Source organism: Bos indicus x Bos taurus, chromosome X (assembly GCF_003369695.1).
Source record: "Bos indicus x Bos taurus breed Angus x Brahman F1 hybrid chromosome X, Bos_hybrid_MaternalHap_v2.0, whole genome shotgun sequence".
NCBI lineage: Eukaryota > Metazoa > Chordata > Mammalia > Artiodactyla > Bovidae > Bos > Bos indicus x Bos taurus.
In genome coordinates this window covers 122,898,130-122,911,115 of record NC_040105.1, presented here as the reverse complement: position 1 = coordinate 122,911,115, position 12,986 = coordinate 122,898,130, and the positions used below count along the sequence as shown (strand labels likewise).

The 12,986-nt window shown below is 37.2% G+C and overlaps 1 protein-coding gene across 1 annotated transcript in view; it reads right to left on the bottom strand.

Annotated features, from left to right (window-relative positions):
• The window catches only part of MCF2 (MCF.2 cell line derived transforming sequence), a 125,481-nt gene that overhangs the window by 32,851 nt on the left and 79,644 nt on the right, over positions 1-12,986 (bottom strand). Inside the window, exons 14-19 of the mRNA XM_027534128.1 lie at positions 12,869-12,917; positions 10,746-10,834; positions 9,362-9,428; positions 8,126-8,241; positions 7,942-8,011; positions 5,826-5,918 (exon numbers count right to left, since the gene is read on the bottom strand). Coding sequence (XP_027389929.1) covers positions 5,826-5,918; positions 7,942-8,011; positions 8,126-8,241; positions 9,362-9,428; positions 10,746-10,834; positions 12,869-12,917 — 484 coding nt within the window. The remainder of the gene's footprint in view (positions 1-5,825; positions 5,919-7,941; positions 8,012-8,125; positions 8,242-9,361; positions 9,429-10,745; positions 10,835-12,868; positions 12,918-12,986) is intronic.

The window sequence follows — 12,986 nt, the reverse complement described above, 5'->3', positions numbered from 1 at the left end:
TTGAAAACTTCCCTAAAATGGGGAAGGAAATAGTCACCCAAGTCCAAGAAACCCTGAGAGTCCCAAACAATGGGGACGGAAACAGTTACCCAAGTCCAAGAAACCCTGAGAGTCCCAAACAGGATAAATGCAAGGTGAAACACCCCAAGACACATATTAATCAAATTAACAAAGATCAAACACAAAGAACAAATATTAAAAGCAGCAAGGAAAAACAACAAATAACACACAAGGGGATTCCCATAAGGATAACAGCTGATCTTTCAATAGAAACTCTTCAGGTCAGAAGGGAATGGTAGGACATACTTAAAGTGATGAAAGAGAAAAACCTACAACCCAGATTACTGTACCCAGCAAGGATCTTATTCAAATATGAAGGAGAAATCAAAAGTTTTACAGACAAGCAAAAGCTGAGAGAATTCAGCACCACCAAACCAGCTCTCCAACAAATGCTAAAGGATCTTCGCTAGACAGGAAACACAGAAAGGGTGTATAAACTCGAACCCAAAACAACAAAGTAAATGGCAATGGGATCATATTTATCAATAATTACCTTAAATATAAATGGGTTGAATGTCCCAACCAAAAGACAAAGACTGGCTGAATGGATAAAAAAAACAAGACCCCTATATCTGTTGTCTACAAGAGACCCACCTCAAAGCAAAGGACACATACAGACTGAAAGTGAAGGGCTAGAAAAAGATATTCCATGCAAATAGAGACCAAAAGAAAGCAGGAGTAGCAATACTCATATCAGATAAAATAGACTTTAAAAAAAAGGCTGTGAAAAGAGACAAAGAAAGACGCTACATAGTGATCAAAGGATCAATCTAAGAAGAAGATAGAACAATTATAAAAATATATGCACCCAAAATAGGAACACTACAATATGTAAGGCAAATGCTAACAAGTATGAAAAGGGAAATTAACAATAACACAATAATAGTGGGAGACTTTAATACCCCACTCACACCTATGGATAGATCAACTAAACAGAAAATTAACAAGGAAACACAAACTTTAAATGATACAATAGACCAGTTAGACCTAATTGATATCTATAGGACATTTCACCCCAAAACAATGAATTTCACCTTTTTCTCAACTGCACATGGAAACTTCTCCAGGATAGATCACATCCTAGGCCATAAATCTAGCCTTGGTAAATTAAAAAAAAAAAAAGGAAATCATTCCAAGTATCTTTTCTGACCACAATGCAATAAGATTAGATCTCAATTACAGGAGAAAAACTTAAAAATTCCAACCTATGGAGGGTAAACAACATGCGGCTGAATAACCAACAAATCACAGAAGAAATCAAAAAAGAAATCAAAATATGCATAGAAACAAGTGAAAATGAAAACACAACAACCCAAAACCTGTGGGACACTGTAAAAGCAGTGCTAAGGGGAAGATTCATAGCAATACAGGCTTACCTCAAGAAACAAGAGAAAAGTCAAATAAATAACTTAACTCTACACTTAAGCAACTAGAAAAGGAAGAAATGAAGAACCCCAGGGTTAGTAGAAGGAAAGAAATCTTAAAAATTAGGGCAGAAATAAATGCAAAAGAAACAAAAGAGACCATAGCAAAAATCAACAAAGCCAAAAGCTGGTTCTTTGAGAAGATAAATAAAATTGACAAACCATTAGCAAGACTCATAAAGAAACAAAAGAAGAATCAAATCAACAAAATTAGAAATGAAAATGGAGAGATCACAACAGACAACATAGAAATACAAAGGATCATACAAGACTACCATCAGCAACTATATGCCAATAAAATGGACAACCTGGAAGAAATGGACAAATTCTTAGAAAAGTACAACTTTCCAAAACTGAACCAGGAAGAAATAGAAAATCTTAACAGACCCATCACAAGCACGGAAATTGAAACTGTAATCAGAAATCTTCCAGCAAACAAAAGCCTAGGACCAGACGGCTTCACAGCTGAATTCTACCAAAAATTTAGAGAAGGGCTAACACCTATCCTACTCAAACTCTTCCAGAAAATTTCAGAGGAAGGTAAACTTCCAAACTCATTCTATGAGGCCACCATCACCCTAATACCAAAATCTGACAAAGATGCCATAAAATAAGAAAATTATAGGCCAATATCACTGGTGAACATAAATGCAAAAATCCTTAACAAAATTCTAGCAAACAGAATCCAACAACATATTAAAAAGATCATACATTATGACCAAGTGGGCTTGATCCCAGGGATGCAAGGGTTCTTCAATATCCACAAATCAATCAATGTAATACACCACATTAACAAACTGAAAGATAAAAACCATATGATTATCTCAATAGATGCAGAGAAAGCCTTTGACAAAATTCAACATCCATTTATCATAAAAACCCACCAGAAAGCAGGAATAGAAGGAACATACCTCAGCATAATAAAAGCTATATATGACAAACCCACAGCAAACATCCTCAATGGCGAAAAACTGAAAGCATTTCCCCTAAAGTCAGGAACAAGACAAAGGTGCCCACTCTCACCGCTACTATTCAACATGGTTTTGGAAGTTTTGGCCATAGCAATCAGAGCAGAAAAAGAAATAAAAGGAATCCAGATTGGAAAAGAAGAAGTAAAACTCTCACTGTTTGCAGATGACATGATCCTCTACATAGAAAACCCTAAAGCCTCCACCAGAAAATTACTAGAGCTAATCAATGAATATAGTCAAGTTGCAGAATAAAAAATTGACACACAGAAATCCCTTGCATTCCTATACACTAATAATGAGAAAACAGAAAGAGAAATTAAGGAAACAATTCCATTCACCATTGCAACAAAAAGAATAAAATACTTTGGAATATATCTACCTAAAGAAACAAAATACCTATATATAAAACACTGGTGAAAGAAGTCAAAGAGGACACTAATAGATGGAGAAATATCCCATGTTCATGGATTCGAAGAATCAATATAGTGAAAATGAGTATACAACCCAAAGCAATCCATAGATTCAATGCAATCCCTATCAAGCTACTAACGGTATTTTTCACAGAGCTAGAACAAATAATTTCATAATTTGTATGGAAATGCAAAAAATCTCGAATAGCCAAAGCAATCTTGAGAAAGAAGAATGGACCTGGAGGAATCAACCTGCCTGACTTTAGGCTCTACTACAGAGCCACAGTCATCAAGACAGTATGGTACTGGCACAAAGACAGAAATATACATCGATAGAACAAAGTAGAAAGCCCAGAGATAAATCCACGCACCTATGGACACCTTATCTTTGACAAGTGAGGCAAGAATATACAATGGAGAAAAGACAATCTCTCTAACAACTGGTGTTGGGAAACCTGGAGAGCCACTTATAAAAGGATGAAACTAGAACACGTTCTAACACCATACACAAAAATAAACTCAAAATGGATAAAAGATCTAAACATTAGACCAGAAACTATAAAACTCCTAGAGGAAAACATAGGCAAAACACTCTCCGACATAAACCACAGCACGATCCTCTAGGACCCACTTCCCAGAATATTGGAATTAAAAGTAAAACTAAACAAATGAGGCCTAATTAAAATTAAAAGCTTCTGCACAACAAAGGAAACTATAAGCAAGGTGAAAAGACAGCCTTCAAAATGGGAGAAAATAATAGGAAACAAAGCAATGGACAAGAATTAATTTCAAAAATATACAAGCAACTCCTGCAGCTCAATTCCAGAAAAATAAACGACCCAATCAAAAAATGGGCCAAAGAACTAAACAGACATTTCTCCAAAGAAGACATACAGATGGCTAACAAACACATGAAAAGATGCTCAACATCACTCATTATCAGAGAAATGCAAATCAAAACCACAATGAGGTACCATTTCATGCCAGTCAGAATGGCTGCTATCCAAAAGTCTACAAGCAATAAATGCTGGAGAGGGTGTGGAGAAAAGGGAACCCCCTTACACTGTTGGTGGGAATGCAAACTAGTACAGCCACTATGGAGAACAGTGTGGAGATTCCTTAAAAAACTGGAAATAGAACTGCCATACGACCCAGCAATCCCACTGCTGGGCATACACACTGAGGAAACCAGAATGGAAAGAGATACGTGTACCCCAATGTTCATCGCAGCACTGTTTATAATAGCCAGGACATGGAAGCAACCTAGATGTCCATCAGCAGATAAATGGATAAGAAAGCTGTGCTACATATACACAATGGAGTATTACTCAGCCATTAAAAAGAATGCATTTGAATCAGTTCTAATGAGGTGGATGAAACTAGAGCCTATTAAACAGAGTGAAGTAAGCCAGAAAGAAAAACACCAATACAGTATACTAACGCATATATATGGAATTTAGAAAGATGGTAACGATAACCCTGTATGTGAGATAGCAAAAGAGACACAGATGTATAGAACAGTCTTTTGAACTCTGTAGGAGAGGGCGAGGGTGGGATGATTTGGGAGAATGGCATTGAAACATGTATATTATCATATGTGAAATAGATTGCCAGTCCAGGTTCAGTGCATGATATAGGGTGTTTGGGGCTGGTGCACTGGGATGACCCAGAGAGATGGGATGGGGAAGGAGGTGGGAGGGGGTTTCAGGATAGGGAACACATGTACACCCGTGGCAGATTCATGTCAGTGTATGGCAAAACCACTGCAATATTGTAAAGTAATTAGCCTCCAATTAAAATAAATAAATTTATATTAAAAAAATAAAAAATACAAATATAAGAACATAAAGAAATAAAAATAAATGCTTGTTTAAGAAGTAATTAGATACAAACAAGTGTTGGCGGGGATGTGGGGCAATTAGGTCCCTCATACACTGCTTGTAGGAATATAAAATGGTGCAGCAACTTTGGAAAACGATCTAATGGTTCTTCAAAAAGTTAAACAGAATTGACTTAGCAGTTTCATACCCAGGTTAATGGAAAAGAGAAAAGAAAATAATGTTCACACAAAAGCTTGTACACAAAAGGTGAAGTGAAGTGAAAGTCACTCAGTTGTGTCCGACTCTTTGTGACCCCATGGACTATACAGTCCATGGAATTCTCCAGGCCAGAATACTGGAGTGGGTAGCCTTTCCCTTCTCCAGGGGATCTCCCCAACCCAGGGATTGAACCCAGGTCTCCTGCATTGCACGTGGCTTCTTTACCAGCTTAGCCACAAGGGAAGCCCACACAAAAGGTAGAGACAACTCAAATGTCTATCAGGTGATGAATGGGTAAATAAAATGTGGAATATCCATACTATGGAATATTATTAGGCCATAACCAATGTGAAGACAACAGAAATTCTGCAGGGAGGCAAGAACAATGAAAGAAAGCTAAATTCTCATCTTCTTTCGTGGGAAGCAGCAATATAAGTATGATATTTGGAGATATGGAGGTAAATAATGAAAGAGATAGCTAAAAAAGCAGAAAGTAGTTGCCTCTAGGGAGTGGCAAATATGTTGGTATACATATATGTATATTTTGGGGAAGGTCAAACAGCACCTTTAAATATATATATAAAAGGCTTCCTCAGATGGTAAAGAACCTGCCTGCAATACAGGAGATCCAGGATTGATCCCTTGGTCAGGAAGATCCCCTGGAGAAGGGAATGGCTACCCACTCCAGTATTCTTGCCTGGAGAATCCCATGGACAGAGGAGTCTGCTGGGCTACACTCTATAACGTTGCACAGAGTCAGACATGACTGAGCGACTAACACACACACACACACACACACACACACACACACACACACACACATATATATAACTTACTGAAAGCAGAAAATGAATTTATGAATAAGAAATATCCCAGTGTCTTCCACAGAGACTTTATCCAATACTTGAACAATTACTATACCTGGAAAAAGGCGCATTCTGAATACTTCTTCCAAATTGCCTCTGACCTGGGCTTATTCTGACAATACTTCGCATACATTTGAAAATCATCTTTCTGTGATAAAAAGAAAATGCAAATGTATTAGCGATTTGTGAATGTGTCCTTTTCTTATCAAGAAAGGCTGAGCAAGAGTGAGTGTGGTCAAGCATCACAGGGAATGTGGCTTAAAGGGCCAGGTTAGAAGCCTTCTTTATATTCCAAGACCAGCATGCCCAGCAAACCGGGGAGAGGGACACATAATTATCCAAGCAATTTCATAACTTCCACTTACCAAGTTTGAGAGTTAGAGGGAAAAAAGCCTTCTCTGAATGAACTATGAAAACAGACTACTTTTTTGATTACTACGAGCTAACCAGGTACCAAGAGATACACTCTTTCTTTGCTCTCAGTTACTCCGTTCCCTAATGAATGAACTTAATAGTAACTCCCAAGGTCCTTGGGTCCTCATTGGACCATCATCATTGTACCAGAACCCTGTGCAGTATCTGCTCACCCTCTTCTCTCTCCCTGTTCATTTGACCCTCATCTAATGGGCTACCTCCTACTCAGTCATTAACACTCATCTCATGAGTCATCTCTTCTATACAGCCATCATTTATACCTCCAGTCAATATCAGATGCACTTCTTCTTGGCTCCTATAAGACCCTTTGTACTACATTAATACAGCACAACTGACACTGGACACAGTGGAATCCCTCTTTTCCTATGTGAATAGTCTTGATATTCCACATTGTCTAGTTCAGTGCTTGGCTCAAACTGGGTACTTAATAGTTGATGACTGCTGAATGAATGAACAGATAAATAGGCATTTATTAAACTACTGGTTTCCAAGAACTCTGCTGACCTTACTAGAAATAGAAAAATATATAGGATACGGACCCTGCCTCAATCAGTTTTCCATCTAGTTGGAGAAAGAATTCATGAAATTCATGTGTAAACATGCGTAGTACATGTAAAATTCCCAATGAGTAGCACAGACATTAAGTACCATATAAGTTCAAAGGCAAGAGGAGCTGCTGTTGCTTAGGGAATTAGGGAAGAATCTGGCCATGGTTTCAGTTCAGTTCAGTTCAGTCGCTCAGTCGTGTCCAACTCTTTGCAGCCCCATTAACTGCAGCACACCAGGCCTCCCTGTCCATCACCAACTCCTGGAGTTTACTCAAACTCATGTCCATTGAGTTGGTGATGCCATCCAACCATCTCATCCTCTGTCGTCCCCTTCTCCTCCTGCCTTCAATCTTTCCCAGCATCAGGGTCTTTTCAAATAAGTCAGCTCTTCTCATAAGGTGACCATGATTTAAATGCCTTTAAATGTTAGGATATATTGAGAAAGGTTCTGCCTTATCCTTACTATCTTCTCACTCCATAAACACTTCCTGAGATAAGATATCTCCTTGGACACTTTCAGTGATCACCTCTATCAAACTGACTCTCAAGTCAAAACAAAAGTGATCTTTCAGGAAGTGGAGGAGCTAGATAAGCAGAGAATATTGTGAGAGAAAACTCTAATGGAGGAGAGTGTGATTATAGAGCCTGGGTAGTCAATTATACTAAGCACACCCGTGGGACACAGAGACATGAGCCTCCTTGAAAGATATTGTAGAACAACAAGAACACACAGCTCCCTGTTTTGCAAAGTTCCTGTGATAGATGCCTTGGTGTCTGAAAGCCAAATATTTGATTTGAAGACTTCACATACACTAGAGGGGACTATCAGGGCATCTCTCAGGCTAGAAATTAACCAAGCCAAGAATGATGTGCCAAGATGATTCCAACTCTTGCATCTTCATAGTCAGGATGGTCCCTGGACTCCTGGGATCACCCAGGGGTCAGAGGTCACAAGCTGAGCCACTGTAGCATTTGATGCCACAGAATACAATAGCCATTTGTATGCTCCAATACACCATTCCTGTAACAAAACTTGATTTAGCATTAAATACTTGCTGGAGTGATGTGTCACCTGCAAAAATAAAAGGATATAAAAAATAATGCCTACCTTGTCTCCAAATCTAGAAAATGACATGCTATGTTGGTGGCTTATATATTTATATATTTTGAAATAATCATTGAACTAACCCTTTCCAGGAAACAAGATCCCACTCTTTCTGGAGCATCAACACAATTTTCCAGACTGCTCATGAAAATGCTGTAAAAATTTCAAAGAAAAAAAATATGATTTTATGTGAAATATGCTATATTGGTCAACAACCATTTAAATAATAATCACAAAAAAAGAAAATTCAATTCAGCAATTACATACTTGTTATGGAATTCATATATTTCTGCCATGTTTCCAAAGAGAACATCCCTTTTACTTCTCAGGAGAGGTGGCATAAGAACAAACATCTCTGGATTATCCATCTCCGCTCTATAGCCCTACCCAAAATAAATATATTTATTCATTTAAAAAATAGTCACATCAACATTCGATTGGGCCACCAAAGATACAAGTACAGCAGAATGTATATGGAATAGAGGGTAAAGTTGTTTGTAATTTTATTATTCATATCTTCTAGTTCCCCCAAGTTATCCACTATTATTATTATTTTCAATAGCAGGACAAGGAAGTTCAGGTTTTCTACTCAGTGGGTAGAAGAAAGGGACAACTTTTTGGCCTTTAGTGTAGCTAAAATGAAAGAAAATAGAAACCAGGTATGAAAGATGATATTACAGGTCATTAACTTCTCCTTAAACATGGAATAAGTGTTTGAGTTTTGCCAGACCAAATTAATATTACTAATATGACATTTGTAACAAGTGAATGCTTTTCTCCATACTTAGGGCTTTATCTTATGATCTCTAAATAGCACCCTGGGAATAATTATAACAACCCACTGTATTCCTAACAGAACAGCTTATCTCTTCTGTAATGAATTCTGAAGCCACAATCCTCACTACAGAGGGAGAACCTGAATGCACACATTCAACAATCAAGGAAGGAGACAAAAAGCTAAGTTTGCACTTCCTAATGAATTCCAGAAAAAGAATGCATGTGAATCAGTTCTAATGAGGTAGACGAAGTTGGAGCCTATTATACACAGTGAAGTAAGTCAGAAAGAAAAACACCAATACAGTATGTTAAGGCATATATATGGAATTTAGAAAGATGGTAACGATGACACTATATGCAAGACAGCAAAAGAGACACAGATGTAAAGAACAGTCTTTTGGACTCTGTGGGAGAAGGTGAGGGTGGGATGATTTGAGGGAATGGCATTGAAGCATGTATATTATCATGTGTGAAACAGATCACCAGTCCAGGTTCAATGCATAAGACAGGGTGCTCAGGGCTGGTGCACTGGGATGACCCAGAGGGATGGGATGGGAAGGGAGGTGGGAGCGGGGTTCAGGATGGGGAATACATGTACACCCATGGCTGATTCATGTCAATGTATGGCAAAAACCACTACAATATTGTGAAGTAATTAGCCTCCAATTAAAATAAATAAATAAAATTTTTAAAAAAAGACAGGAAAATACAATATGAGTCACTTACCAACAAAACAGTAAACAGTTCCCTAACATATGCCCTCTCGGTCTGTATCAGCTCATTTAGGACGTGGCTAAAATGAAAGGACCGTATTTGTCAGTTATTTTATGGCTTTAGAATTGTATTGTAACATTTCATTTATTATCATGATAAATTGTCTAAGATGAAAATTAGCAGTGCAGAGGAACTACCCATGGTTTGGTTTTATCATCAAAATAAAAAATTAATTCTATGGTTTCTAGAATAAGTACTACCCACAAGACTCTTTAAAATGTATTAAAAAAAAAAAAAAAAAGAGGAGTGGGGCTCAGGAGTCATTTTTAAATGAGGAAAAAAAAACAAAACTAATTTTATTTCCAACTCACTAAGCTTAAGAATCATTTACTAAAAACTCACAAATCTATTCCTAAAATACTTTCTTGGACAGCACAATTTCTGTGCTATTGTTCTCCCTCTCTCTCTCTCAGAAAAAAATCATATAAGCATTTTAGACACAATTTTCCCTTTTTCCTCAGTAATGTTTTGAAGTTTTCCAAGACATGATATGAATTTATAATACTGGTTTTCCCAAATATAGATCATACTTAACTTTCTGTAGTAACTTTGTTTACTATCTCTTTAAAATAAAATAAAATACATTTTCCTTCCAATGTGATTTCCAATTGACATTGTATTTAAAATTTATTTCCTCACTCCCCAATGTTATCCATTTAATGTAACTTCTTTTTCTTTGTTTTTTGTGTTTTGGCAGCACCACACAGCAGGCAGGATCTTCATTCCCTGACTAGGGATTGAAGCCATACCTGCTGCAGTGGAAGCTTAGAATCTTAACTTCTGAACCACCAGGGAAGTCCCTAATTTAACTTTATCCTTGGCCTCTTTTTAATTTAATTTTTACACTTTTATAAATTTAACTAACATTTAACAATCTTTGCATATAACTCTGTTTCAAATTATTTGTTACTTGCTCCAAACTACTGGTTACTTACTCAAAACTCTGTGATATAAAATTTAAAAGGTGACTTCATATGTGTGGAATGTTAACATAATAATATGAAAGTGAATGAAACGATTTTTATTAGTACCTATAAAATCATATTGTATATCTACATAATCTTCTGTAGTTTTTGAAACATTGACCCATTCACTCTCACCTCTTTCATAAAAGAGGAGACTATGAATCTGAAAAGATCTAGTTAATTTTCAAGTCACATAAACAGAGCATAGGTTGGCCAGGACTTCTGACACCTTCTCTAGTGCACATTTGATCAAACCCAGCAGAACCATATTCTAGGAACTCAAAATTCTAAGTACATTTGCTTTGAACACTGAATCAGAGCCTCCTACTGGTAGATATGTATATGGGTGTATGTTAATAAATAAAAGATACTTCTTTAAAATATCCAAGCTATTGTCATTGTCCAAATTGGAGGACTGAGCAGAACTTCTCTTCTCCTGACAATCATACACTGCTTCAGTCTGAAATGAAAAGAAAAGTGAAATTAGCATCTATGTAGGTATAGTTCTTCTTCATGGAAATGTAGCCCAAATTAAGTTTTCTTCTTTCTACATTCTAACTATATAAACTAAAAAGTAACACTATGATTATGATTTTTCTCAGAAATAACTTTGATATATACTAGTTAAAATTATTTTAGTTGCCTAAGAGGACAGATTTAAGATATTCATTACAATTTACTTTATACATTAAGTAATGTTTCATCTCTGTAGCACTTCAGGGAAATGAGGTTAATTCCTAAAAAGTTGATTGTCCTGGGACTTCCCTGATGGGTCAGCAGTTAAGACTCTGCACTTCCATTGCAGGGGGCATGGGTTCCATTCCTGGTTGGGGAACTAAGATCTGGACCCAAAGGGAAAAAAAAAGTTGACTGTCCAGGAAAGGGAAAACCGAGTTTCAGAGAGCTTTCACAAAGGGCCAAGGTCACCTAGTAAGTGATAAAACTGCCAAACCCATGGTCAGCCACCATTATTACATTCCCTCTTTTTTTGGATTTGTGTGTGTGTGTGTGTGTACCATTTTTTAAGGTCTTTTCTGAATTTGTTACAATATTGCTTCTGTCTTAAGCTTTGTTTTTTTTTTTTTGGGGGGGTGGTGGTGCTGCGAGGCATGTGGGATCCTAGATCCCCAACCAGGATCAAACCCACACTCCCTGCACTGGAAGCACAGTCTTAACCACTGGACCACCAGGGAAGTCCCTCATATTCCCTCTTTAAAAGTGTACTTTAATTTCTGTATGCTCCATGTACCAAGTGTTATCATTTTAACTACTATAATTAAGACTGAAAATACTGCATACTGTACTTCTCAGATAGGTATGTGCCATCCACTCCTAAGAGGGTTCTGTAATACAAGGCTGAAAAGTTTTGAACCATCAAATTTTAAATGCCTAAGGATTGTGCAAATTGACTTGACTTGGAAGTATATGTGCATTTGGGAACTGGAATGACTAGCTAGGTATCTCACCAATGAAATGTACAGAATCACAGCCTTCTATTTTTACCCTGGGGATATGCAAATGAATAAATCCACATAGCTATTAAGGCAGGCATGACTTGAAACCAGAACCAAAAGACACAGCAGACTAAGGAATTTGGCATTCAGCCTGTTTCCTTCTTGAAACCAGAAACTGTGGCTGTAGAACATGATAATCGACATGGTGTGTCAGTATGGGTCATTTGCTAGCCTGCTAACAACTACATAAAACACTTAGAGCATTACCATGCACCACACAATACTCAAAGTACTTCATAAAGACTAGATTATTTTATCTTAGTTATACTAACTCCATAATGAGGGTGTTCTCTTATTACCTCCATTTTATAGATAAGGAAACTGACTTCCAGAGAATTTGCCCAAGGTTATGCAGCCAGTAAGTGATGGAGGTGGGCTGAAGTCAGGCATTCTAGCCACACAATCTGTATCACATGCTATCCTGCCTCTGGGAGATACATTCTTGGCCTTATTTACCATCAAGAACATACAAAGAAAACGTAAGATGCTGCAGTTATGAGGCGACTACTCTCTGCAGATACCAGATTGTCATGAATAACTCAGAAGGAAACTTGAATCTACCAAGAAAAGAATAGGTGTGTTTTTTTAGCCTAGCAGGGAGTCCATTAGAACCTGTCCTTTGTCCATGCTTTCTACTTGCAGGACTGGAATCACTTATGAAAGGAATTTCATTTTGTAAAAAGGTGCAGCACTTATTCAGCTGAATTGAGGTGCAGGCAGGAAAGAGAAACTAGAACTTATATGAGATGTTCTACAGCATTTATTCTGAACTGGAGTCAAGACTTGAGAAACTGCTCATACAACTGGGGCTAGGCCAGTACTGTAATTAGACATAACACAGCAGCACCTTTTTCTTCTAGATATAATGGGCTTTCAAATGCACAATATTGGTTCAGTGAATGAAAAATACGGTTTTAGCCCCATCCTGCTTCTGCAACTACAGCAATAAAGCCAATTTTGAATTAATTAATGATATTTACTTTTGTGTTGCTCTGATTTTGTCTCCAAGTCTTCTTCCCTGATAGAGAAATATAAGAGAAGAATTTCAAACAAAAATTAAAATCAATACTTTCATAAAAATATGTGCATGTGTATTAA